The sequence below is a fragment of the Rhinatrema bivittatum genome, chromosome 11 (genome assembly GCF_901001135.1).
Source record: "Rhinatrema bivittatum chromosome 11, aRhiBiv1.1, whole genome shotgun sequence".
In the NCBI taxonomy this organism is placed as follows: domain Eukaryota; kingdom Metazoa; phylum Chordata; class Amphibia; order Gymnophiona; family Rhinatrematidae; genus Rhinatrema; species Rhinatrema bivittatum.
In genome coordinates this window covers 29,671,598-29,699,562 of record NC_042625.1, presented here as the reverse complement: position 1 = coordinate 29,699,562, position 27,965 = coordinate 29,671,598, and the positions used below count along the sequence as shown (strand labels likewise).

Here is a 27,965-nt window from a genome sequence, read left to right as displayed (position 1 = left end):
GTTTACCAACTTCTCCGTCAGTTTGGCTAAAAATGGGAGATTGGAGATGGGTCTGAAATTGGCTGGTTCATTAGGGTCTAGATTGTGTTTCTTGAGGAGGGGTTTGAGTGATGCGGTTTTTAACCTGTCAGGGTAGATCCCTTGGGTTAAAAGGCAATTTATGATGCTTGTCAGATGTCCTGAGATCGAGTTTGGAATGAGAAGCAAATGTTTTGAAGGGATGTTATCTGCTGGGTGGCTAGATTGTTTCTGTCTTTTAGAAGGGATTCCATCTCTTTGGATGATATTGATTCGAAACTGTCGAATTTGGCTCCTTTGGGTGGTTGAGGATTCTTGTCTGAGGTAAGAGGTAGCGTATTTGGAGGTAGAAGGGCGAGTGTGTTCAGGATCTTCTGTTGAAAAAATGAAGCGAGTTCATTTGCTTTAGATAGGGCTTGTTCGTCTGGGATAGACGGGAGGGTTGATTTCGTGATTTGAGTAACGTATGCAAATAGGGCCTGGGCGTCGTATTGGAAATGATGAATTTTCTTGGCGTAGAATTCCCTTTTTGTTAGAAGAATAGTGGTCCTGTAATGATGTAGAAAGCCTTTGTAAGTAGACAGAGTAGTTGTGTTAGGGGTTTTTCGCCATATATTTTCCTTGTGACTTAGCTCCTGTTTCATCTGTTTTAGTTTAGGGGTAAACCAGGGTTGATTGCCTTTTTTTGTAGGATTGATAGTTTTGGAGACTATAGGGCACCATTTGTTAGCAACTGTTTCGGTGATCTTGTGCCAGGAGGATAGGGCTGAGTCAGGATTGGAAAGATCTAGGTTCATGAGTTCTTTGGAGAGTTGATCACTAAGTATTTCGGATGGGCATGATTTCCTGAATTGAATGGTAGAACGTTGAGGAGAGGTGTGAGTCTGTTTATCTATGGAGAAGGAGGTTTCTATCAAGAAATGGTCTGACCAGGGGATTGGAGTGCAAGAAGGTACTGATGTGCATGAGAAATTAGAATTGATGAAAATTAAATCGAGAGTGTGTCCTGCTTTATGCGTAGGACTATTAATGATCTGCGTGAATCCCATCGCACTGAGGGTAGTGAGGAGCGCTTCGCAGTTTGATGAGCGAGGTATAATGTCTGTATGAAGATTGAAATCACCTAAGATCATAGTTGGGAGGTCTAAGTTGATATGTTTCACGATGGATTCTATGAGTGGCGAGGGGTCTGTTTCTAGAACTCCGGGGGGAGCGTAGACTAGAAGAATTTGTTGTTGTTTTGACTTAACTAGGCCTAATTCTAATTTAGACTCAGTCTTGATGGAATGTGCGGATAGTTTAAGATCTTTCTTGGTAGCTAGAAGAAGGCCGCCTCCTCTTTTTTTGTGTCTGTGGAAGGTGAAGATGTCATATAAATGAATAGGAAGTTGATTGATTAAAGCAATATCGGTATTTTTTAGCCAGGTTTCTGTAATAGCGCAGATATCTGGTTTTGTGTCCTGGAGATAGTCGTTTAGTATGTGTGTTTTTTTGGTTAGGGATTGTGCGTTGAAAAGGGTGACTGAAAGTAGTGTGAGGCCTAGTAGTTGATTCAATGGTGAAGTCATGATTGGAATAATTCTTTTTTGTATGCTATGAGTGGGGTTGATTATGGAGATTCTCCTTTGGTATTGGATGATTGGGATATTGTAGGAATGCATAATGTTACTTGTAGAAGTTGGCTGCTAGAAATGCTGGAGGTTAGAAGAATGCTGTGTGCAGCTGGGCGAATCCAGTCAGAAGAATGTTGGGTGAGAGAAATCAAAACATTGTCCCTTTTTAAAGGATCAAAGAAATTCCACTGAAGGATCTGCTAGGAACTATGACTGGGACTAAAGACTAATGATATTGTGACATTGTGACAGTGTGACAGCAGCCCTGCAGGCATATTTTAAGTCCTGCTAATTGAAGTAAGCACTAACTATGATTACATTGACTCCACTATATCCTCTGATTAAGAATTACATTCATAGAAAGTCAGCCTCTCCAGTTCTATTGAATCATTCATTCTTTGTTTTCTGTCTGCACCATGTTGATGTCCAAATGCAATTTTAATTTATTTGGATTCCATGAGTTTATATAGCTATACATGTATCAAGCACTTTTTGTTTGTATTCACACATTAATACATGTATTTTATATTTTTAATTATTTAATTGTGTTATTTTAATTTTTATCTGAACACCTATACATGTATTTTATTTTAATGATTTAAGTACGTACATCTATACATGAATTTTATGTCCTTATTGTTTTGAATTATTTAATTGTGTTGTGTTTAAGGTTTTATATTTATTTGTTCAATTTTAGTTGCCCCTGAGGCAAGCTCTATGAGCGAAACTCGGCCAGAGTCGGGCATTGAAATAAAGGGCTTCTTCTGATCGTCCGATTCTCATTGTCTTTACTGTATCACAGCCAACTGGATCGGCTTTCCGATTTGCTTTTTGGGTCCATCATTCACTGCTATACATTCTAATTCTCCCATCTTACTTCTTAGACTTCTTGCATTAGCATACAAACATTTCAAAGTTTGTTTTTTGTTTGTATTTTCATTCTGCTTTTTAATTGATAGGGATAAGTTAGAATTTTTTAGCTCAGGTGAGTTTTAGTTACAGGCACCGCTGCTGGTGTGAGGATAGCACATCCACATCTGCTAGGAGATGGAGAGATACTGAATGGCCTGGGTCACTGCAGGGATAGGTATATCTAGTGTGATGTCAGCTTGGAAACCTGACTCAGTCTCCATCTGCTAAGCAGGGGAGCATATAACCCATTGGTCCCGAGTCCAACTGGCTACACACTAAGAAAATTATTTTTCTTTTTTTTTTGCCATCTCCAGAGTGCAGGCTGCACCTCTACCATCTGCTGAAAACAGAGAAATACTGAGGGACTGCAGGTGGCATTCTCGGTTATGTAGCAGTGCCTCAAAGTTTTGTTCTCTGTCTCCATCTGCTAGTAGGGATGCAGAAACCCTTTTGTCTGGACTGATCCGGGGTACAAACAGGAATATACATTTTAATATACATGGCTTGCAACAGCTCTCTGAGGCTCAAAGGAAATGTGAGGACATTATTATTAATGAGACTGATTTAAAATACACTGCACAAGATATAAGGGCAGTTAGTTACTTTTTTTTTAGTAAAGTGACTGTGCATTGACGCCCTCTTCTATTGTGCGTTTGTATGAAAGTCTCATCTATTCGTGATTATGGAGCATGCGTTTGTGTGTGAGGGAGGAAGAGAGGAAGAAAGGAGGAGATAGAAGAAACAGAAAGAGAAGAGCCCCTGGAAAAAGAATTAGGAAAAGACAGACAAGGAGAAAGTGGGGAAAAAAAGAGACCAGGAACAACTGATAAGAAAAATAAAAAGATCAGACAACAAAGGTAAAATAAAAAAATTAGCGTTTTTAGTGATTGGAATATGCCATCTTTGGGGACATGCATATATTTCTTATATTTTTAAATTTTGCTTTCTCTTTGGAGTTCCACTATTCAGAGTCTGGTTTCTCGGGCTTTCTGTTTTGGTTTTATCGGCATGTTTCTGTTTCTAATTTGAAGCGGAAGAGACAGCTGAGGGGGGATATGATAGAGGTCTTTAAAATCATGAGAGGTCTAGAATGGGTAAATGTAAAATGGTTATTTACTCTTTCAGATAATAGAAGGACTAGGGGGCCCTCCATGAAGTTAGCAAGCAGCACATTTAAAACAAATCAGAGAAAATTCTTTTTCACTCAACGCATAATAAAGCTCTGGAATTTGTTGCCAGAGGATGTGGTTAGTGCAATTAATGTAGCTGGGTTCAAAAAAGGTTTGGATAAGTTCTTGGAGGAGAAGTCCATTAACGGCTATTAATTAAGTTTACTTAGGGAATAGCCACTGCTATTAATTACATCAGTATCATGGGATCTTCTTAGTGTTTGGGTAATTGCCAGGTTCTTGTGGCCTGGTTTGGCCTCTGTTGGAAACAGGATACTGGGCTTGATGGACCCTTGGTCTGACCCAGTATGGCAATTTCTTTTGTTCTTTTTCTTTACAACATTACAATTTAACATATCACCTATATGTTTTTTTTCAATTAACATTATTAAAATGTATATTCAATGTTTCTACAACTTGCCTCATCAGGATTTTCGCTTGTGATCCTCGCAGCAATAACATGGCCTCTGGGACTTGGAGAATTTACGGGATTCTCAAAACATATGAGGGAATCACCCCAGGGCTTTTCTCCAAAGAGGACTCGGATATCCTTAATCCTGTGCAAGGGAACTCCCATAGCAATCTATGCAGATAAAGAAAAATGCAAAAGGTAAATTTAAAAAAAAGAATGGTTCTATATAAAGGTTCTGACATGCTAAGAAACAGTTTTTAAAAAATTATATAATACTTTTGAAAGCAAATAGGAATGAGAGAAAGAAAGGGAGAGGCATCTATGGCAGATCAGATAAGCTGTACGGTCTTTGTCTGCCATCGTGTTCTATGACTTCTGAGCTGTCAAAAAGGCAATTTCCTAGTAAGTAGTAATGGAAATGCTTTTAGATGTCTGGCAGACAAACAGGGATCTACTATGTAGAATTAAGACTCAGCTTTTTATTTTCTAATGTAGGGCCAAGCAGATGATAAAATAGCCATGGGAGACCTTTCTCCTCCTCTACCCACAGTAGAGAAATGCATTCTTGCTGTGATAGGTTAAACGGCCAACAAAAAAAAAAAAAAAAATGTTAAAAGCTGGCCTGAAACAGAGCCAATGGCTCAGTTACTGTTCAGTATTAGCAAAATTAAGACTTCATTTGAAAGCACAATGAACCTCGTGTGCAGGGATGTTTCTTACAGAATTTCAAAAGTGGAATAGTAAAAAACCTTTTAGCTGATAGAGGGTGAGAATGCACTTGATATATGGATTGCTAAAACAAAGCACTATGGGTACAGTTCTCTCAATATTACTACTAATCATCTTAATGTAAAGCAAGAGTTACATACTCTTGTCCCGAGGACAGCTTGATATTAGTCCTCACACGAGTGACATTAGCAGACGGAGCCCCGATGTGAAAAACTTATGTCAAAGTTTCAAGAACTTAGACTAGGCACACTGAGGATGCCCAGTATGCCCTATACAACGCGTCCACGTGGGGTCCCCTCTCCAGTCTTGTAACATAGAATTATAATTAAAACAAAAAACAGGAGAAAATCAACTCCACGAGCTGGCGGGCAGGTTTCATGACGATTAACATCCCGCTGTCCTCAGAGAACACCTGTTTCGAATAAGCAACTCTGCTTTCTCTGAATATAAGCAGGATGTTAGTCTTCACACATGGGTGAATCCCTAGCTACAGGCTGCTCCCCAACACAAAAGGAGACCAAGACACCCAACTAGGTGACAACGGACACAATAACAGTGTTAGTAACAGAGAGGCGAGACAGCCTGAACCCAAACAACGGGCCCTATTCAGGGAGAGTTGGGTTTTACATCTCAAACAGGTTCCAAAGGACAGGCTGGCCAAACCTACTGTCACGCCGAAAATCCCTATCCAGACAGTAGTGAGATGTGAATATGTGGAGAGAACTCCATGTTGCAGCCTTGCAGATCTTCTCCACGGGAAATGCTCACAAGTGGGACACAGATGCTGCCATGGCTTTGACAGAATGCAGTTCTGCCTAGGCACAACAGAAGGAGATGCAATCTGCTAGCCAACTGGATAGTATATTTTTGGCAACGTCCAACCTATTCCTATCAAAAGAAACAAAAAGTTGGGTGGACTGCTTATGGGCTTCTTTCCACTCCAGATAGAAGAGTAAGGCTTGCTTGCAGTCCAAACTGTGCAGTGCTCGTTCACTTTGGTGCAAATGGGACCTGGAAAAGAATGTTGGCAGGGACTGCTTAAGATGGAAGGCAGAAACTTATGGTGTGTTTGCATGACTACCCTGTCATGATAAAACTTAGTGTAAAGTGGATAAGTCAGTAAGGCCTGGAGCTTGCTGACCCTGAGCACTGAAGTGACCGCCACCAAAAGTATGACCTTCCAGCTCAGGTTCTTCAGAGGTCACAGGTGCGCAGCGGCTCATAAGGAACTTTCATCAGCTGAGCTAACACTACGCAGAGGTCCCAAGACATAGCGGGAGGCTTTAGGGGAGGCTTCAGTTGAAGCAGGCCCCTCATGAACCATACAACTATAGGCTGTACAGAGATGAGTGTACCATCTGCACCTTGGTGGTATGAGCCATCTGTACAGAGATGAACTCTAACGGAGTAGGTTTTTAAATCAGTTTCCAATAGGTGTAGAAGGTAATCAAGCAGTTTTTGTGTGGGGCAGGAGTACAGATCTAGGGCCTTATGCTCACACCATACAGAAAACCTCCTTCACATCAGTCCATAGGTTTTCTAGAAGCCACCAGGACCCGAGACACATCCTTTGAAAGATCAAGCAGCTGAGGATTAACCTCTCAACATCCAGGCTGTGAGCAACAGGGCCTGGAGGGTGGGATGCCACAGCCTGCCCTGATACTGCATGATGAAATCTGGGTAAGTCCCTAGATCGATCAGTCTCCGGATGGACAACTCCCGAAGAACTGGAAACCAGACATGTCTTGGCCAATGAGGGACTTTGAGGATCATAGTCACCCTGTCATCACAAAGATTCGAGAGTCATCACAAAGATTCGAGAGTCATCACAAAGGTTTGCGAGGGAATTGGAGGATATGCGTACAGAAGATCCTTGCCTCAATGATGGGCAAGGACATCCGAGGCTGGTTTGCCATCTGATCTGTACAGGGAGCAGAACTGAGGAACCTTCTTGTTGCAAGGGAACGCAAACAGATCTACGTTTGGACTGCCCCAGAGGTGGAATACCTGTTTCCCTACCCCCTGATCCAGAAACCACTTAGGGGGTCTGAAGGCTCAACTCAGCTTGTCCGCTACCATATTCTCTGTCCCAGCCAGGCACATGGGCCTGAGCATCATCCCGTGGGACAGGGCCCATGACCAGATCTGGACCATTTCCTGACACAGGAGGTACGATCCTGGTTGTTGACATACCACATGGCTATTTGGTTGTCAGTCTGAAATCAGGACAACTTTGTTGGACAGCTGATCTCTGAAAGCCTATAGCAGGTACCTGATTGCCCGAAGCTCCAGGAAGTTGATCTGACAAGAGTGTTCCTGAGCAGACCAGAGACCCTGGGTGCTGAGCCCATTTACATGAACTCTACACCCCAGGGTGGACGCATCCATGGCTAGGACAATTTGGGTAGGGAGACTTCAAAAAGAGATCCCCTGTTCCAAATAAAAAATCAACCATCCCACTCACAAGGCAGGTCATACACTCGACCTCATCTTCACTAATGCCAGCCTCATACAAGTCTCCCCACCGTTATGCCTTCCAGTACCATGGTCAGACCATTTTATGATTACATCCACCCTCAAAATGACAACGAGACCGCCTGCACCCCCTCCACTCACCACTCTGCACTATAGGAAATCCTGCTCATCAGAAGCCCTCAGCAACTCTCTGATCAAAGAACTTCCCAATCTGGATCTTTCAAATCCCAATACAGCCATACTCTCCTGGCAAAATATAACGGAAAACATAGCTAATAAATTATGCCCAATTTCCACAAAGATTATCAACCCTACTCAGAAAAACAAACAACCTTGGTTTACAAAGGATCTCCACTCATTAAAACAAAGCCTGAGACAAAAAGAAAAGTTATGGCGCATCTCCCCCAACCCCCATTCACTAGCCATATACAAAACCGCGCTCCACCACTACAGAACTACGACTCTACGATCGAAGAGAGACTTCTACGCCCACCGTATCCATGATATGATTTTCGATGCCAAAGCACTCTTCTCCCACGTCTCGGATCTTACTAAATCTACCAACTCATCAACCCCAGATGATCTAGCTCAATCAAAAGCCAATGACTTAGCTATCTTCTTCCAGAATAAAATCTCTAATACGCTGGCTAGATTACCCTCTAAGCCTAACTCACCAGCTTTAGTACCTGCCCACTACCACAATTCTGATGTAGTGTTGGAGTCCTTTGAGCCCACCCACACCATAGAGGTTGAAACCCTGCTAAAACGAATGAAACCCTCCTCTCATCCGCTAGACCAAATTCCATCCAAACTACTGCTTCTAGTACCGGATTCCATTTCCAAACATTTAGCAGATATCATCAACTGCTCTTTCTCACAGGGAATCTTCCCAGACGCTCTCAAATTGGCCACCCTCAAACCCATACTTAAAAAACCAAACCTGGACCCAGACGACCCCAATAATTATAGACCTATCTCCAATCTACCATTCTTAGCCAAAATCATGGAGAAAGTGGTAAATAATCAATTAACTAATTACTTGGAAGAACACAAAATTCTCCACCCATCACAATATGGATTCCGGAAAGAACACAGCACGGAATCCCTCCTCATCTCACTCTTAGATCAGGCATACCTGGGCCTCGACAAAGGATGCTCCTTCCTGTTAGCTCTGCTCGACATTTCCGCAGCGTTCGACACCGTAAACCACGCCTATCTATTAAACCGTCTTTCAGACATAGGAATCACAGGAGCCGCCCTGAGTTGGTTTAACTCTTTCCTAAGTAATAGAGGCTATAAAGTTAAAATCAATAACAAGGAATCTCCCCACACCAATTCTCCATTCGGAGTCCCCCAGGGCTCCTCACTATCTCCCACTCTGTTTAACATCTACCTCCTCCCCCTCTGTCATCTTCTCACATCTTTAAAATTGAAATTCTATATTTACGCAGTCTACGTTCAAATTTTGATTCCCATCACTGGCTCTTTGGATTCTGCAATCAAGTTATGGGATTCCCACTTACAAACAATCAACCGTCACCTTACAGATCTCAATCTAGTGCTTAATACCACCAAGACAGAACTCCTGTTAATCACTCCAGAAGTCAGTCAACCCCAACAACTGCTCTGCGCTAACATACAAACCTCTCACACTAGAGACCTCGGAGTCATCATTGACAGCCATCTGACCTTAAAGAAATTTGTAAACCATACCACTAAGGAGTGCTTTTATAAACTACAGGTGCTCAAAAAACTAAAACCTCTACTATACCACCATGACTTTAGATCTGTTCTCCAAGCCATCCTCTTCTCCAAGGTAGACTATTGCAACTCTTTACTGCAAGGTCTACCTGCTGCTACAACAAAACCCCTCCAACTGCTTCAAAACGCGGCAGCAAGAATACTAACTAACACTAATTGGAGAGAGCACATCACACCTATTCTAAAAGATCTACATTGGCTCCCAGTCAACTTCAGAATACTCCACAAATCACTCACAATTATTCACAAATGCTTATACCATCAAACCCCTCTTGACCTGATACAACCGCTCAAACTACACACTTCGGCCAGACCGATAAGAGACGTTTACAAGGGATCTCTTTACGTCCCCCCGAATAAAATGGTACACAGATTAAACTTCAGAGAGCGGGCTTTTTCAACAGCAGGTCCCTCCATCTGGAATGCCCTACCCTCTGACCTCCGACAGGAAACCTGCCTTCGGACCTTTAAAAAGAAACTCAAAACATGGCTGTTCGGCCGAGCCTTTCCGTGCGCCTAGACAATAACGGCATCATTGAACTTTAATCTATTATTTCATCACGCCTCACATTAAACCACAAAGATGTCATAATCCTCAGAAGTTGCCATAGAGATCGGCTATTCTAGCCACTCTCTCTCTCTGTATAAAGTATTCCTATTGTTTGCATACTTTTGTTTTCCCCTTTCTTTTCACTATCCCCAGTTGCTCGCCCTTGTTATAATGTAACTTTTGACTCTGCCACTTTCTGCTCCGTACTGATAGGTTTTTTGACTATGTTATTGTTTAAAACTCTTGTTCGATGTAAACCGAATTGATTTGATCTGTATCAAGAAATCCGGTATAGAAAAGCCTTAAATAAATAAATAAATAAATAAATAAAATATGAAAGTACCTGCCACCAGGACAATGAGGCCCAGAGAGATGGGTTAACTCAGATGCAATTCTGGAGGCTCCGAGTGGCCTGGCACCACTGCAACCTCAAGGTCCATTGGGCTGTTCATGTGTAAACGTGACAAAGGAGTGACATGGACGGTTGCGGCTATATGGCCCAACAGCTTCAACATGTGCCAAGCTGACACCTGCTGCCTCTGATGAATCTCTGCCACGTTGATCGTCAAGGTGACTGCCCTCTGGGAAAGTGGAAAGCCTTGGCCTGAGCCGTGTATAGCAGGGCTCCTATGAAGACCAATTGAAGAGAGACGGGATGAGGTAGGACTTTGTGTACTTGAGAACGAACCCTAGTTACTTTCAACACCCAGATGGTCAAGCGTATGGACCTGGCGGCAACTGCCTGAGATGTGCTCTTGATCAGTCAATCATCCAGATAAGGGAAAACAAGTACCCCCACCCAGCCTGCGGAGGTGTGCAACCACCACAGCCATGCATTTTATAAAGACCCATAGGGCTGATGCTAGCCTAAACAGCAACACTCTACTGGAAGTGGTTTTTTCCCACCAGACATTGGAGATATTTCCTGTGACAGGTGAAGACCTCAATGTGAGTGTATGCATCCTTTAGATCCGAGGGAGCGTAGTCAGTCCCATTTTTTGAAAAAGAGAGATCAAGGTATTTTCCTTTTTTTTTAGAAACTTGTTCAAGGCCCTCAGATCTAGAATGGGATGGAGTCCACTTTGGAATTGAGGAAGTACCTGAAGTAGAATCCAAGCCCTCTTTGCCCTGGTGGTACGGGCTCGACCGCTCTAGCCATTAAGAGGGAGAAGAGCTCCGCTAGCAGTACCTCCTGATACACTACCGGCCCCCAAAATGGGCACAAAAGGTAATTTGGCGGGACAGCCAATAGTTTCAATTGATACCCTTGAGAGATGATGGAAAGAACCCACTGGTCCTTTATGCTGGGCAACTGGTTTGTAAAGAACTGCAGCCTGCCCCCGACCAGGGGGTCCAATGTTCCGGGTATGGGTGACTGGTGGCCTACACTCCCTATGACTCAATCAAAACCCTGTCCCTGGAGTTGACTGAGGTGCCAGCTAGGGCTTAGGGGCTCTCTGCTGCCTGGGATGGCCAAGGGAACACTGATTGTGTGGACAGTAACGAGGGGGCAGAAGATAAGTACTTCCTTTGGCGAAAGACTTCCTTGGCCCCGATCTCGCTGGCCTCCTAGGAGGACAGGTCTGGAGCGCTGATGGAGAGTCGCTGGCAAGTTTCAAGGTGGTCCCAAAGTTGGGCCACAGCATCCCTCACCCTATCTCCGAAGAGATTCTACCCAGTACACTGCACGTCAGTGAGTCGTTCCTGTACCTCTGGTCAGAGATCTGAGGCCCACAGCCATGCCATTCTGCAGGCACCGATTCCCGCTGCAGATGCTCTCGATGCCATCTTGAAAACATCGTATGTCGCTCGGACCTTGTGTTTTCCGCACTCTAGACCCTTATGCACCAGCAACATGGGGTGGTCTGCTGCTAAGGCAGCTGCTCAGCCACTTCCTGCACCTGCTTCCAGATGTCCTGCGAGTACTGGTTCATGTACAGCTGGTAGGCAATGTGGGCAATGAGCATGGCACTTTGAAATACTTTCCTCCCAAGAGCGTCCATCGCTCTATGATCCTTCCTCGGGGGCACCAAGGAATGAGTGTGAGAGCACCTGGCCCTCTTGAAAGTTGATATGACCATCACCCTCACAAACCCTATGAAAGTCAAGTCCTCAGGCGGACTTCCTTCACGCCTTTGGAGGACTCTGAAGCATCATCCCTCATCTTCATTGTAAGCAACAAGGTATGGGTCCCTAGGTACTCTGCCTTCGTCTAGAGGTGCAGGCACCGGTAAAACTGGACAGGGGTGTTGGGGGACGGCAGGCTTCAGCATCTCTGCTGGCCTCAGTGGAGCTTCCTCCTTGGAGGAACCAGCAATGACCACTGTATCGACAGGGGGAGGGGCCTCAGTGCCCCACCGGACACAGATGCTGTACTGGGAACAGACCTCAGCTGGGTCGGTAACACACCGACAAGCATATTGAGCTTCTCCAGAAGTGGTACAAGGACAGGCAGCACTGGGTCCGATGCAGTCGGTACTATAGGACCAAAGCCCTGCAGCGCCCAGTCCACTGCTAGCTAGACTTGATGCTCCAGCATCTCCTCAAACATTGCCAATGTCAAAACTGTCTCTGCGTGTCCCATTAATGTCGAGGGCTTGGTGTCCATCGGTGCGGCTCCTTGGTCCTTTGATGCAGATGCTGACGGCTCGGACTTCTTCAACTTGCTGCTCCATCTCGTCAAGTCGAAGCAGACGTCTCTTCGGGGTCATCTGGGCGCATAAACAGCAACCCTGGATGCCATGCAATGCCCCCAGGCAGAGGACACATATTTCATGCAGATCAGTGATGGACATGGTCCTCGGGCAACGGGGGCATTGCCGAAAACCGGTAGTGGCCATGTCAGATAAAAAAAAGGGGGGGCACGATGGCCTTGGGGTATCGATGGCCGGCGGGCACTGGTGCACCGCCACCACGGGGAATTGACCGCAAAAGGAAATTACCAGAATCGCCAAAACCTCCGACTAGGAGCACTACGGGAAGACACAAAGAGGAACCCAGTGAGGGAATAACGCTGGAAAAACCACAAAAACGCGAAGAAGGAAAAGTTTTCAACAAGGCCAAAAAACAGCCAAAGTGAGCTCACTCATACCATGAGGCTTACAGCTCTGCTAAAAAGAGAGAATGGAGAAGGACCCTGTTTAGATACATGGTAGAGGGCATGCTGGGCAGAAACTAGAAACTTTGACATAAGTTTTCCACATTGGCGCTCTACCTGATGATGTTACCTTTGTATGAGGACTACCATCCTGCTTGAGAATAGCAATATTACTAACATAAATAATAATAAACAAAGTAATAGGTCAGTCACTAACATTTAAAACTGTCCTCCAGTTTGGCAGAATGCAAAGTTCAGCAGATGACATTAAACAATAAAGGGATGTACTGCTGGCCTACTGATACCAGCTCTTTAAAAGAGCTACCTAGATTATCTCATGTGTTTTACTATCCAATAACTGAATGCATAAAAAAAATAAAAATAGTAATGAATTTTAAATATTAAATTTGAGCAAATTTGACCTGAAAGTCACATGCAGGCAACCCAAAATCTCTCATTTTTGCCAGGTGGCTACTGTCTCTGCATTACCCTTTCAAAGTTAGCACTAGAGAATGTCAATAAAGCTTTTTAATGTTGCAGTGACTCTCTGAAAGAACAGTCAGCACTACTGAAAAGCATCTATGTTATAATTAACAAAATGCTTATTTGTATTTACAAACACATTTATCATCAATGTTAAAATACCTGTAGTTGGGCAGCTGGTAAATTCACATCACAAATCATTTCTGTACAGGGATGTTCCACTTGAAGACGAGGATTTAATTCCAGAAAGTGGAAGCTTCCATCTTCACTGTAGAGGTATTCAACTGTCCCTGCGCTCACATAGCCCACCATCTTCGCAAGACGTACCGCACACTAACAAAATGTCAAGAGACAAATGACAAACGACATCTAATGCTAAAAGGCAAAATAAAATTCTTTCAGTCTGTACAACTTATTGACTGATACTGTGGCTCAGTTCATAGTGCTGCACACTGCAGCATGGGAACGCAGTGGTAGTGGATTTGGATCACTCATGCATCAAAGGCCAGTCAGGCCACAGCACTCAGGGTAGTGCACGAAGGCCCAGAAAGGGCATGAAGACAGCTACCACTAAAAGTGTCGCCAAGGATGTGCCTAGGAAGAGGTGGCCCTCTAGCTCTCAGGCTGGCAAGGGCTGTCACACAGTTACCCCAGCAGGTCCATTTAGTGAGAGGGGACTCAAAAACTGGTGAGGAGGCGGGTAAGCAAAACCTGTTCACTTTTTGCCTAAAAAACCTACACAAACTATTCCTTGATCCTGTATGCCAGCATACTGCTCAGAATATACAGTGATTTTTATTTTCTCAAAAGAAAGTGTGTGTTGGTGGATGATCAGTGACACAGGGTCCCGGCTATTACATTTTTAGTTCAAGCTGCTTGAAATTTTACTGTTCTACCAATCTGTACTCCACATCGAAAACAAAAACTAGAACCAAAGTCAAACAAGTATCATTTCAAAAATACATTTAACGAATACATTCAGACGCACCCACATGGTATATGCAGGTAAGACTTTAGGGGTTTTTGTAGTTTTCATGCATAAGGCAATTATATCTGGGACTTCCGGCAAGATGGCCGCCTGAGAAGTTGTAAGATTGGTGGGCTCTGCCAGGTTCCACTGACATTGGCATGTATTCCAGCTGATCATTTTCCCCAAACACCTTCCTCTTCAAGATATTAGTTGGAGAAAATGAATCTGTCCTTTTTGGATAGGGATGACAACTGAAATGCAGAGATTGTGGACAGAAAAGATACATCCTACCTCACCCAAAATGGCAGTGGAACAGATCACTGCGCTCGAAGCTCTAAAAGATGATTTAGTGAGAGAAATATGGAGATTGCTTTGAAAAACACGACACTCAGCTCACAGAACTGGGTAAGCGAGTGACTTCTCAGGAAATGACCACCGATGGTCTCTCCACGCAAATAATAGAGCTCAAAAAACAAAACAAAGAGCTCCTAGAAAAAATTGATGATCAAGAAAACCATGGGCAGTGCAAGAATATGCGAATAATCAGACTCCATGAGAAGGTTAAGGAAGATGATTTCCTATACTTCCTCCATGTATGGCTGCAGGAGGCCCTGGGTGTATCCATGGTTACCGAAGCAGTGGTTGTTGAAAAAGTGCATCGTTTGGGGCCTCTTAGGGATAATGTTACAAGGCCAAGGCCAGTAATAGCCTGACTTCTTAAGTATGCCATAAAAGAATGACTAATGACTGCCTATAAGAAAGCAAAGATGCTCAACTATCAAAGTGACAAGATATTGCTATTTTACAATAACTCTGCCCATGTCTCCATGCAAAGAAAGACGAAGGCTCTCTTATGTAGCACTTTGTGTAAAAAAGGAGTAAAGTGTTCACTACTATTTCCCACTCAGCTTCGGGTAGTTTAAGATGGACACACTCTCTTCTTGCAACCTAAGGAGGAGGTTGAGAAGTTTCTAAAATCTTATCATGGTGCAATCTGAAGGACATTTGACTGGCTGTGATAACTGCTTCGATTTTCTTCTTTAATATTCTTATTTACCCATCCTCTTCACTTAAACTGTCCAACTCTCTATTATCGTGCTGCATCTTTCTTCGTTTATTCTTGTGGATGGACAAGAAAACTGGTAAAGGTAAAGGATGCTGTGAATTGTAACAGCAATATTTTTAATACCTAGCTGAATCTTGCTATTTTCTGATATTTTTGAAGTGGAACTGTGTTTCATACAGTGACGCGATTATATTTTTTTCCCCTTTGGAGGGCTCGTTTCGGTGCCCTCTATTATTTACATAATCATAAAATTGCTATAGTAAGGCAAAGGAAAATTAGTTCTTACCTGTTAATTTTCGTTCCTGTAGTACCACGGATCAGTCCAAACAGTGGGTTGAGCCTCCTTTCCAGCAGGTGGAGACAGACTAAAACTTGCAGGATGCCCTATATCAGGACAGAGCCTATCCTCTCACCCTTCAGTATAACGTATGTCAAAGCATAAAACAATAAACCCAAGAATAGGATCAAGCAAGTAACCAAAAAGCTCAACGGAGCAACCATAGATTAAAGTAGAAGCATGGTATACCTATACGCTCTTGCATAAACTTGGTATTAAATAACCACCAAGGCTTCCGGTGTAAATGCTCAGTAATCTTGCACCAAGGAAAACATGAAAATCTGCAGACCTGCAAGAAAACAAGCTTCGAGAGGACAGAAGACAGACGGGGAAGGGCGTCTGGACTGATCCGTGGTACTACAGGAACGAAAATTAACAGGTAAGAACTAATTTTCCTTTCCTATACGTACCCGGATCAGTCCAGACAGTGGGATGTACCAAAGCTTCCCTAAACTGGGTGGGACCAAGACAATCCCGCTCGAAGCACTTGCCGCCCAAAGGAACCGAACACCGGGACGTGGACATCCAGACGGTAGTGCTGAGCAAAAGTGTGCAGAGACGTCCAAGTGGCAGCTCTGCAAATCTCCTGCGGGGAGACAGACTGACTCTCCGCCCACGAAGTAGCCTGAGAACAGAGAGAATGGGCTTTCAGACCCTCAGGAAGCGGACGACCTTGACAAAGATATGCCGAGGAAATGGCTTCTTTCAACCACCGCACAATGGTGGTCTTAGAAGCCTGCTTACCCCAGTTGGGACCACTCCAAAGGACGAAGAGATGGTCCGATAAGCGGAAGTCATTGGTGACTTGAAGATAACGAAGCAAGACTCGCTTGACATCCAGCCGACGGAGGTCGCCCCCAGCCGTACCCGCAATCTCCTCTGGAGAGAACGCGGGGAGTTCTACTCACTAGTTGACGTGAAAGACAGAGACAACCTTAGGCAAGAAGGAAGGAACCGTCCTGAGAGAGACCCCGGAATCAGAAAAACGCAAGAAGGGATCCCGACAGGACAGCGCCTGAAGCTCGGAAATACGACGAGCAGAGGAAATAGAGACTAGAAAGACAGTCTTAAGAGTAAGATCCTTGAGCGTGGCGTGGCGAAGAGGCTCAAAGGGAGCCGCACAGAGAGCATGAAGGACCGGGTTGAGACTCCAAGATGGACACGTGACCCGGGAGGGGGGGCAGAGGGGTCTAACACCCCTCAGGAAACGAATCACGTCCGGGTGAGCAGCTAAGGCATGACCATCCACCCGACCCAGGAGAGAGCCGAGTGCAGAGACTTGAACGCGTAAGGAACTGAAGGAGAGACCCTTAGAGAGACCCTTCTGAAGAAAAGAAAGAACCAAAGGGATTGAGGCGGAGCGCGCAGGGACACCCGCCTCCGTACATGCGGACTCAAAGACCTTCCAGATGCGCACATAGGCCAGAGAAGTCGACTGCTTCCGGGCTCGCAGCAGGGTGGAGATGACCTCCTCCCTATAACGTTTGCGCCTCAAGCGCCGCCGTTCAAAAGCCAGGCCGCTAGACAGAAGTGATCGGCCTGGTCAAAAAATACAGGCCCCTGCCGGAGGAGACGAGGGAGATGATTGAGGCGCAGGGGCCTGTCCACCGCTAGATTGATGAGATCCGCGAACCACGGCCTTCGCGGCCACTCGGGAGCGACAAGAATCACCGGACCCCAGTGGAGTTCGATCTCCTGAGAATTTTTCCTACCAGAGGCCATGGGGGAAACATGTACAGAAGGACGTCCGCTGGCCAAGGGAGAGCCAGAGCATCCACGCCCTCTGCGCCGTGCTCCCTCCAGCGGCTGAAGAACCGATTGGCCTTTGCATTGCGCAGAGTCGCCATGAGGTCGAGGTGAGGAGGACCCCACCTGTTCACTATCAGAGCCATGGCTGCGTCTGAGAGCTCCCACTCTCCCGGATCGAGCAACTGCCGGCTGAGGAAGTCGGCTTGAACATTGTCTTTTCCGGCGATGTGAGAGGCCGCAAGGCACTGTAGGTGACGCTCCGCCCAAGCGAGTAGGCAGCTGGCTTCTAAGGCTACCAGGGGACTGCGAGTGCCTCCTTGGCGATTGATGTAGGCAACTGTGGTGGAGTTGTCGGACAGGACTCGTACCGCCTTGCCGCGGATCAGGGGAAGGAACTCCTGAAGGGCCAGGCGGACCGCCAAAGTTTCAGTTGATTGATGTGCCAGCGAGACTGAGTCTGGGACCATGTCCCCTGGGTGGACTGAGAAAGGCAGTCCGCACCCCAGCCCAACAGGCTGGCATCCGTCGTTACTATCGTCCACTGTGGAGCTTGAAGAGGCATCCCTTGCAGGAGATGAGGAAGAGACAGCCACCACTGTAATTCGTCGGTAGTAGACTCCAAGAACGGAAGGACTACGTGGAACTGCTCTGACACTGGTTGCCAACGAGACAGCAAAGCTTTCTGTAACGGATGCATAGGAGCAAAAGCCCAGGGGACCAGATTGATGGTAGAAGCCATGGAGCCCAGGACTTGGAGATAATCCCAGGCTGTCGGGGAAGATAGCGCAATCGGATTCTGGACCTGATCGATCAGCTTGAGGGCTCGCGCCCGAGGTAAGAATACCTTGCCTACTCGGGTGTCGAAGTGTGCTCCCAGAAATTCCAACTCCTGGGAGGGCTGAAGCTTGCTCTTGGAAAAGTTCACTATCCACCCGAGAGAGGAAAGGAGCTCTAAGACGCGATCCACTGCCCGCCGGCAAGAGGTCTCCGACTTGGCCCTGATGAGCCAATCGTCCAGATAGGGATGGACGAGAATCCCCTCCCGGCGCAAGGCCGCTGCCACTACTACCATGACCTTCATTAAGGTGCGAGGAGCGGTCGTGAGGCCGAAGGGGAGAGCTCGAAACTGGAAGTCCTGGTTGAGAATGTGGAATTGGAGATATTTCTGGTAGACGCGGTGGATGGGAATATGAAAATATGCTTCTGCGAGATCGAGGGAAGCAAGGGACTCTCCGGGACAGACCGCCGCAATGACCGCCCGCAGGGTTTCCATGCAGAAGTGGGGGATCTTGAGGGCCCGATTGACCCTCTTGAGGTCCAGGATTGGGCGGAAGGACCCGTCCTTTTTGGGCACGGTGAAGTAAATAGAATACTGGCCGGCGCCAATTTCCCCTTTTGGGACTGGGACTACCGCCCCCAGATCCAGAAGCTTGGAGAGAGTCTGGAACACCGCGTCCCTCTTCGCCCGGCCGCAAGGTGAGAACAGAAAGAGATCTGGAAGTTCCCTGACGAGGTCGAAAGCGTACCCGTCTCTGATAATGTCGAGGACCCACTGATCCAACGTGATTTTGACCCATTCCTCGAAAAACAGGGAGAGGCGTCCGCCGAGGTAAGGAACCGAGGAATGGGTCGGCTGAACTTCATTGCGTGGCAGGTTTAGCGGTGGTACGCACGGGCTGGCCCTCGCGAAAGGGCCGCCTGCCACGAAAGGACTGCGACCAGGACTGCGCACGAGAAGACCCCCTCGCAGCACCGCCCCGCCCGCGAGAGGCGGAGCGACGCTGCCCCCTGAAGCGAAAGCGAGAGGTCGCTTTCGCTTCAGGGGTCAGCGTCGGACCGAGAAGACTTAGGGCGGTCCTCTGGAAGCTTATAGACCTTGTTGTCAGCCAAGGAGTCAATAAGCTTGTCGAGGTCCTCGCCAAAGAGCATCTTACCTTTGAAGGGAAGCGTGCCCAGCCGGGTCTTCGAGGACTGATCAGCCGACCAGTGGCGTAGCCAAAGGAGCCTCCAGGCAGCCACTGCTGAAACCATAGCCTTCACACGGACCAAATCGTAGAGGGCGTCTGACACGTAAGCGATTACCGCCTCCAGACGTTCGGCTTGTTTTGCCTCACCTGGCGGAAGCTCCCAGGCGCAGAGTAACTGTTGGACCCACTGGAGGCCCACCCGCATCATGAGACTGCTACAGCAAGACACCTGAACCCTGAGGGCTAGGACGTCGAAGATGCGCTTCAGCTTACGATCTTGTGAATCCTTCAAGGCCGTGGAACCTTCCACCAGAATCGTGGTGTGCTTGGCCACTGCAGAAACATAAGAATCCACCGATGGATATCGCAACAGCTCCAAGCCCTCTTCCGGGAGGGGATAGAGCTTATCCATCACACGCCCCACCGGAGCGCACCCTCAGGAGCCTCCCATTCCCGCAGGATAAGGAGCTTAAGCATGAGGTGGAAGGAAAAGGCCAAGGCCCTCCCAAAACTGGGTTCATATCCTTAGGGAGTGAGGCCATGAGATTATCCACGGAGGGACTTTCCGGACCCAGCTCCTCCAAAACAAAAGGGAGGAGGGGCTCTAACTCCTCCTTACGAAAAAGACGAAGGGCTCTGGGGTCATCCCCCTCTAGAGGGGGGACATCCGCCAAATCCGAGGAAGCAGCGGGGTCCGAGGACCCGGGAGACACTGGGGGGGAGGGGGGCACCCCCGGGACCACCCGCACTGGTCCCTGAGGCTCCGCGGCTGGTCCAGTGGTCAACGGCGCTGAACGAGGGATTTTTGGCGGGGGGGGCAAGGGGGGGCTTTCATCCAGCTCATGCAGGCTAGCTAGATAAGATTTGTGCATGAGGACGAAATCCGCGGAAAAAGGAACCCTGGATTTGCCCGGGGGGGGGGGGGGGTGAGGGAAGGTCAAGACCCCCCCCCCCCCTTCCTGGGGACCCGCGGGGGCCAAATCGGGGGTTAAATCAAAAAAATCCGGCCCCCCAGCCCCAGGGAGCACTGAAATCGGCCCCGATGAAAAATCCAAGATGGTGGCTGTTCCCGGGCTCTGCCGACCCGGGAAAGGCCTAGCCATGCCGGGAGGAGTGGAGCCCCGGGCTAAATTTGCTTGTCCTGCCGAGGAGGGACCTTCCCCACCCGGCAGGCAAGCAGTGCAGAGGCCCTGCCGCGAAAAACGCGAAGAGGACAGCCCACAAGAAAGACAGGCTGTCAGCCGGGGCATAGCTAAACCTCGGCTGAAGAAAAAAAAGTTGAAAAAAAGCTTGATTGACAGCCTGCACAGCAGGAGAGAGCAGGCGGGAAACCTGCTGCCTTCTGCTTCTCTGACTGCCGGTTCTAGCTCTACTCTGACCAGAAAAAAATAAAAAAGCTGGTCAACTGCTGCAAATAAGTTAGAGGTAGGCGAGTACCTGCAACTTATTGAAAGTTTAACACCTTTTAACTCCTTTTTTTTTTTTTTTTTACTGAGCGCAGCAGCAGGTTCAAAATCCTCTCGGCAGCCAGAGGGGGAACGAGGCCCAGAGAGCGTCGGTCCCCACACCTGGAAGCGTCCACGGACTCAGGACTATGCAGGGAACTCCCTCCTGCAAAAGGGGACAAGCTCCCCTGAGCCGGGCAAGAGCTGGGAGACGGATGTCTCCCACACAAAAAACAGAAAAGCACTAAAGAAGGCAGAAATTTCCTTCAGAGATTTTTTTTTTTTTTTTAAACAAGAACCAAAAGAAGTACTTGCTTGAGCCTAAAGAGAAAGAAGAGGCTGACTAGCCTACAGCAGAGAACCGAAGGGGAGATGCTGCACCTGCTGGAGACAGACGAATACTGAAGGGTGAGAGGATAGGCTCTGTCCTGATATAGGGCATCCTGCAAGTTTTAGTCTATCTCCACCTGCTGGAAAGGAGGCTCAACCCACTGTCTGGACTGAACCGGGTACGTACAGGAATTAAAATTTATGTTAACCGTTTTCAATTTTTTTACCCCCTATGATCAGTAAATAGTGACCAGATAACTGAAAATTGTTTTTTCTTTTGTTATATGTAAGGAGATGATACATCCTGTTTCTTCTATTTAAATACTGGCTTGGTATCTGAATGATCCTTTAAAGTGGATGGGGAAGTTTTGTTCCTTTATTTCTTCTTTTATGCTTGGCCGCTTTTTTTCTTGCTATGGATACTAAACAAGAAGATTTGAAGATTGCAAAGCTTTTAGTAATGCTACTTCCTGGAGCATGTTTTGTCTGTGTTTCTGTGTGTTCAAATGGCTTGTATGCCATTGGATTGTGTTTAGCTATGAATGCTCCCATAGACTGAAAGAACAGGAGATCTGGCTGACTGTTTTTGATGTGTGGTTGAGTGTGTATGTTTGAAGGGATGATCTGGATGTCAGAGCGAGGATTGCTAAGTCACTTTCTATATATTTCGATTCTGGACACCTAGGCCCCTTTTAAATTTATATACTTCATGTTTTTTCATAGATCATGGATGAATTAAAAATTCTGTCCCATAATGTCAATGGTATTCACTCTGCCATTGAGACAGAAATTGCTTTCCTTTTATAGAAGGGAAAAGTCTCAAATTGTCTTTTTTTTTTTTTTTTTTAACAAGATACGCATCTGCGGGACTCAGAACACAAACTCAAGCATGACTGGGTTGGTCAGTGTATTTTTTCATCCGATTCTGGCAAGCAACATGAGGTAGCTGTTCTGATCCATAAAAACTTATCTTTTATATTTGAGAAAAAAATCAGACACAGAAGGTCGCTTTCTTCTGGTCAGTGGATCTGTTTATTCAAAAATATGTTTTTAGTAGTATGTATGCCCCTAATATTTACAACCATAGTTTTTTCACTAAAATAGTCACGGAATGCGACAATTTTCTTCTCATCATTACATCCAGGGGGGATTTTTAATTTGGTAGCTGATATACAATGTGACACCAAACCAGCACGTAGTTTACCACAATGTAAACAGAGAGCAGGAATCTTTCTCCTAAATTGCCAGGTTCTTGTGGCCTGGTTTTTGGCCTCTGTTGGAAACAGGATGCTGGGCTTGATGGACCCTTGGTCTGTCCCAGCATGGCAGTTTCTTATGTTCTTATGTTCAGCTGGTAGATGCACGGAGGTTACTTCATCCTACAGAATGTGATTTTTCATTCTTTTCTCATTCTCCGATCAGCTACTCCAGAACTGAGTATATATTGGTTTCTTTATCTAGCTTTTCCCAGGTTTCTTCTGCAAATATTGGTAATATTGTATTATCTGATTACACCAGTGTCAATTGTACTGAAACCCTTTATGTCTTGTAATTCAGCTTTCGAATGGTGCCTATACCCATCTTTATATCATGACAAAGAATTTCATGGATATTTGCAACAGAAATGGCAAGACTATGCGATGGTTAATCAAATGCCTGATATTTCAGCAAATATTTACTGGAAAGCTGGGAATGCAGTTATGTGGGGTGCTAAAATTGCATTCACAGCGCACAGAAATAAGCTAAGGGCTAAGGAAATCTTAGGTTTAAATGAATGCCTCAAAATACTAACAGCCATTCATGTTAAGCATCATAGCAATGATGTTTTGATATAAATAAAAGAAATACGGTCCTGTCTTAATCAGCTTCTTTCTCAGCAGGAAACTCAGAACCTAATGCACTTTCGGAGTCATATGTTCCAGTATAGTAACAAGGCTGGAAAGCTTTTAGCTTCTATGGTTAAAAATTCTAAACTCGGAGAGGTTATGACATCATCGAGGTGAATGGTGGCTGGAGACTGGGCTCCTCCGTCGAGTCGGATTATTATATTGAAATCCTAGGCATCCAACTCTCTAGATTTGCCTATACCGAATATAACGTGCACCGAATTTCTACTATGTTACTGAAGAAGAAATCTACTACTGATTTTAAGAAATTCTCCTATTCAGAATTGGATGAGATCCAAGAAGCCGACATTGATAATATAAAGAAAACTGAAAATGCAGGCCCCTAGCCAGGCCCTGAAGACTCCGGGAAACAACCGGATGCAGATCTGCCAACTTGGGAGGAATTCAGAGAGTGGTTTTGAGACCTTCATCAAGATATACGCTCTCATAAGCAAGAAATAACAAACTCATTACCGATTTGAAAGAGGAAATCGCTGAGATCGGACGGCGAGTGGATGCTCAGGTGGAGATCATTAAATCACTGCGGGCTGAAGCAGAGAACTCTCTATATCGGATAAACACAAGGACCTTGAAAACTGCTTGCGCAAATGTAATTTGTGCTTCTGGAGCATACCCGGGTCGCCCGAATATAAGGATGCTATGTCAGTAGTGGTGAGGATATGTCAACATGTGATAACAAACGGAACGGAGGACAGCAATCCTCCGCCGCATCTGGACATAAAATTAGAGCATGCACATCGTTCGTTAAGTAAACCTACTAACCAACTCAGAGATGTGATCGCCTGATTTCACTCCTTCGCTGTTAAAGAGCGAATTTCCACTGAGGCCAAGAAACATGCAGTCTGGCAATGGGAGGGGTACCAGATCTCCATCTTTGCAGATATTTCCCCTATCACATTTAAGAAGCGACAAGGATTCTGGGACATTACGATGCTGCTCTGGGCTGAAAATGTACAGTATAGATGGCTCTATCCTTTCAGCTTATGGTTTGTGCTAAAAGGTATTTCACATCGGGTCAAAACTCCTGAAGAAGCTGTAGCAGCGTGGACTAAGGCTGACTTCTCTGTGCCAGTTTCTATTTCTTCCTTCAAGCCGCCACTTCCACCTAGAGGAGATCCACCTAGATGGCAGAGACTTGCTAAATGGGGGAAAAGACTGTGCCGTAATTCAGGTGGATCTTCCGGATCACAGGACATGGCTTACTATTCTGCTATTCACAATATAGTGGACTTCTTCATTTTGTATCCCGGCCTAGGGGATGTTTAGATTGCAGAAACCATACAAAGTTACTCAGATGTAGGCATCTTAATTATGCAATGATGTTAGATTTTATGGATGCCTAGGATCCTCAACATCACTGTTAATATCCATACTAGATGGTTCTTAGAATGTTTGATTTCTTGACTTGACAGGAAGGGAGTGATGTTTCTAACTTTCTGCCCAAGGTTTTACTTTATGTGTTTTTTTTACCCACAAAGTAGAGAGGTCTAAAGGGAGGGGGGAGGGTATTAGTACGGTAATTTCTCGAACATGGAGAGAGCTGTTTTCTTTTCTGCTTAAGTGGTTTTCAAGGAAGGAAGCTAGTCTATCGAGCAACGATTTTCATCAAATATGGTTTCTACTATATACCATGCTGGAAAGTGGGTGGGACATTCCCCTTTCTCCTTAGTTTAATTAGCGGTTTATCTTTTTCATTATCATAACTTGGCGGTTCTTAGTGGTATCACTTAATGTTAAAGGTTGGAATACTATAAGAAAAGACATCTTCTCTTTAAGGAGATGGATAGGCTACAAGCAGCTATAGTTTGTTTTTGTTTTTTTTTTTTACAAGAAACCCACCTTAAACGAAGGTATAAACATTTTATGAGTTCTGTGAATTATCCCTTTAGTTATTGGTCCGCTAGCTCCCAGAGTGCTAAATATGCTGGAATTGGCATCCTGATTAGGCGTGAGGTATTACGTGAGGTAAATTCTTGTATCTCTGACCCAGGCAGCAGGTTTCTTATTGCTAACGTTACTCTTGGGGATGAAGTAATTCGCTGAGATCGGACGGCGTGAAGATGAGACAGATACGCGAGTGGATGCTCAAGTGGAGATCATTAAATCCCCCATAGAATAAAAAAAAAACCCCAAATCAGCAACAGGGGGCTTTTTTTTATTCTTTGGGGGATATTATATTGGAGAAAGCTGAAGGGAGCAGGATAGGAGGAGGTGATTTCAACATTACTCTGAACCCAGCGTTAGACAACTCCTTGCCACGCAGCATGGAGCCCCGGCAAACTCGGATTCCGTTAAAATCTTTCATTTCTCATGAGAATTTAATAGACACTTGGCAATCCAGATATTCGAGATCCCGGAACTATACCTTTTTTTCTAATCCACACCACTCTTACTCACGTTTAGATTTTTTTTTTTTGGTTGCCAAATCTTTAGCTAATAAAATCCTTAAAGCTGAGACAGAATCAATCACATGGTCAGACCATGCCCCTGTGTGGATATTGTTATCTATAGCTTGGTACAATCAGGGCCTATGATATTGGCACTTAAACGACTCCCTGTTGGATGACTATGAATTTGCCTCTAAACTGGGGGGGGAGATTCAAGAATACCTATCGAATAATGATCAAGGAGACCTGGCTCCAACGACAATATGGGCCTGTCTGAAAGTGGTTACATGAGGTCATCTCATAGCTAGGGTTACCTATGTCAAGAAGCGGAGGGAAAAAGAACAGCAAACATTACTTTCTCAAATAGCTTCTATTGAAACAATCGTTTTCCAATATTCATTATGCACAACTGACAAATCTCCGTAACCAATAAGAGAGATTAGACACGGTTGCTATTGCACATTCTCTAGTATTGTCCCAACAAACATACTTTGAAGGGGGAAATAGGGCTGGGAAACGGCTGGCTAATAAATTGAAGAAACGATCCTAACAGAATAATGTGACCAAAATTAAGGATAGTAATGGGACAATGCTATTTGAGAACACAGAAATCCATAGGAGGTTCTTACAGTTCTATGCCGAACTATACAGTCCCAACAGTATAATTGAGGATATCTCAATTGATCACTTTCTAGATCAAGTACCATTGCCAACTTTAACTGAACCACAGAGGTCTATTTTGAATAGAGATTTCAGAACTAGAGGTTTCTTTAGCTATCAAGTCCCTTAAAAAGGGGAAATCTCCCGGACTCGATGGCTACACTTCCTGTTTTTATCAGAAATTTATAAATACATTAGTGCCTCCTTTAACAAGAAAGTATAATTTGCTAGGTATGGGTGAGGAGTTACCACTATTTTCTAATGTAGCTGGCATTACCATTTTAGCAAAGCCAGGCCGTGACCCCTCTATTTGCAGTTCCTATTGCCCAATATCATTAATAAACTTGGATTTAAAGGTTCTGGTGAAAATTTTGGCCACCCACTTAAATAGCTTTATTGCTCAGATTATACATACCGATCAGGCTGGATTTATGCCTGGTCGTACAGCGGCTGATAATGTCCACAAAATAGTGAATATAACGTAGTGGGTACAATGGCAGCACTTCCCCTCTTTATTCCTTACAATCGATGCTGAAAAAGCTTTCGATTTGGTACACTGGCCTTTCCTTTTTAAAACTTTGGAAAGGATGAATTTTGGAACCTTTTTTCTACAATGGGTGCATCAACTTTATAGTAACCCAAAGCTTGTATTAAAGTTAATGGTGGCTACTCCGACATGTTCACCATGGGCAGGAGCACTCGACAGGGCTGCCCCTTATCCCCACTCTTATTTGCTTTGTTCTTGGAGCCCCTGGCCATGAGGATTCAGGAAAATTTGGATATTATGGGTATTACTATCGGGGAGTTTACATCTAAATTATCACTATTTGCAGATGATGTTCTTATAACCTTATCTAACCCCATTCTATCACTTCCAGCCACTGTGGAAGAGTTAGAAGCGTTTAGCACTATTTCAGGATTCCACATTAACTGGGACACATCGGAGATTCTAAATATATCTCCAATTCAGAGAAGATGATTTTGGAGACTCAGTTTGTATTTAAATGGGCTCGCACTGTATCTAAGTGTTAGGGAAGATCTTTTTAAACTAAACTACCCTCCTCTCATGGCTAAAATATTCAAAGACTAGAGGAGTGGAATAGAAACCATATATCCTGGCTAGGACGAATAGCTGCTATTAAAATGAATGTTCTACCTGGAATTACTTATCTCTTCCAAGTACTTCCAGTGAGCGCACCTTTCCCTGTGCTTAAAGCTTGGCAACACAGGCTAATGAATTCTATTTGGCAAAATACAACCCCAAGAGTAGCACAGTGTACATTATTTTTACCCAAATTAAGCGGTGGATTAGGTATGCCTAATAATTGATTGGCATAAAATTCAAGGTACTAAATCATGGGTATTAATGTTGCAAGCTCTATTGGGCGAGCTCCCACTGTCTGCTATAATTTGGATACCTAAGGGTGGGTGGGTCATTCCTCAGGAACGGCCACCAACGTTGGTGCTTGCTTTATCATTTTGGTCTCAATGAAAACATCGATTGGTTAGTTCCAGGGAATACTACCAAAGTACCTTCATTTCCTGGAATCATTGTTTTTTTACCCGGAACCACTAGTCTTGCTTTTAAGGAATGGTCGGCGAAGGGTATAAGAAAATGGGGAGAGGTATGGGACTTGGCGGGTCTACGCAGCTTCTCATCGCTGCAGACTACTTTTACAGCTTCGACATTCTGTATTATCCAGGGAGTCTCATATTTTGAATCTTTGTGCAGAAATGCTGATAAAATGTCCAGAACGCTGTCAAAACTATATAACTTCTTCAATAATGACCCAGGGATTAAACCATCCTTTATAAAAACATGGGGATCTGATCTGGGGCTGTCGTTATCTCCTGATCATATTTTAATCTCTTGGGAAAGGTCTTATTTCAGCTAACATTATAGAGTTTTATATTGTTGGTACTTGACA

General features: G+C 45.1%; 1 protein-coding gene across 1 annotated transcript in view; it reads right to left on the bottom strand.

The window, feature by feature from the left end:
• The window catches only part of LOC115100985 (acetyl-CoA carboxylase 2-like), a 982,255-nt gene that overhangs the window by 816,429 nt on the left and 137,861 nt on the right, over positions 1-27,965 (bottom strand). The window contains 2 exon segments of the mRNA XM_029620121.1: positions 4,134-4,295; positions 13,382-13,552. Of these exon segments, the coding sequence (XP_029475981.1) occupies positions 4,134-4,295; positions 13,382-13,552 (333 nt within the window).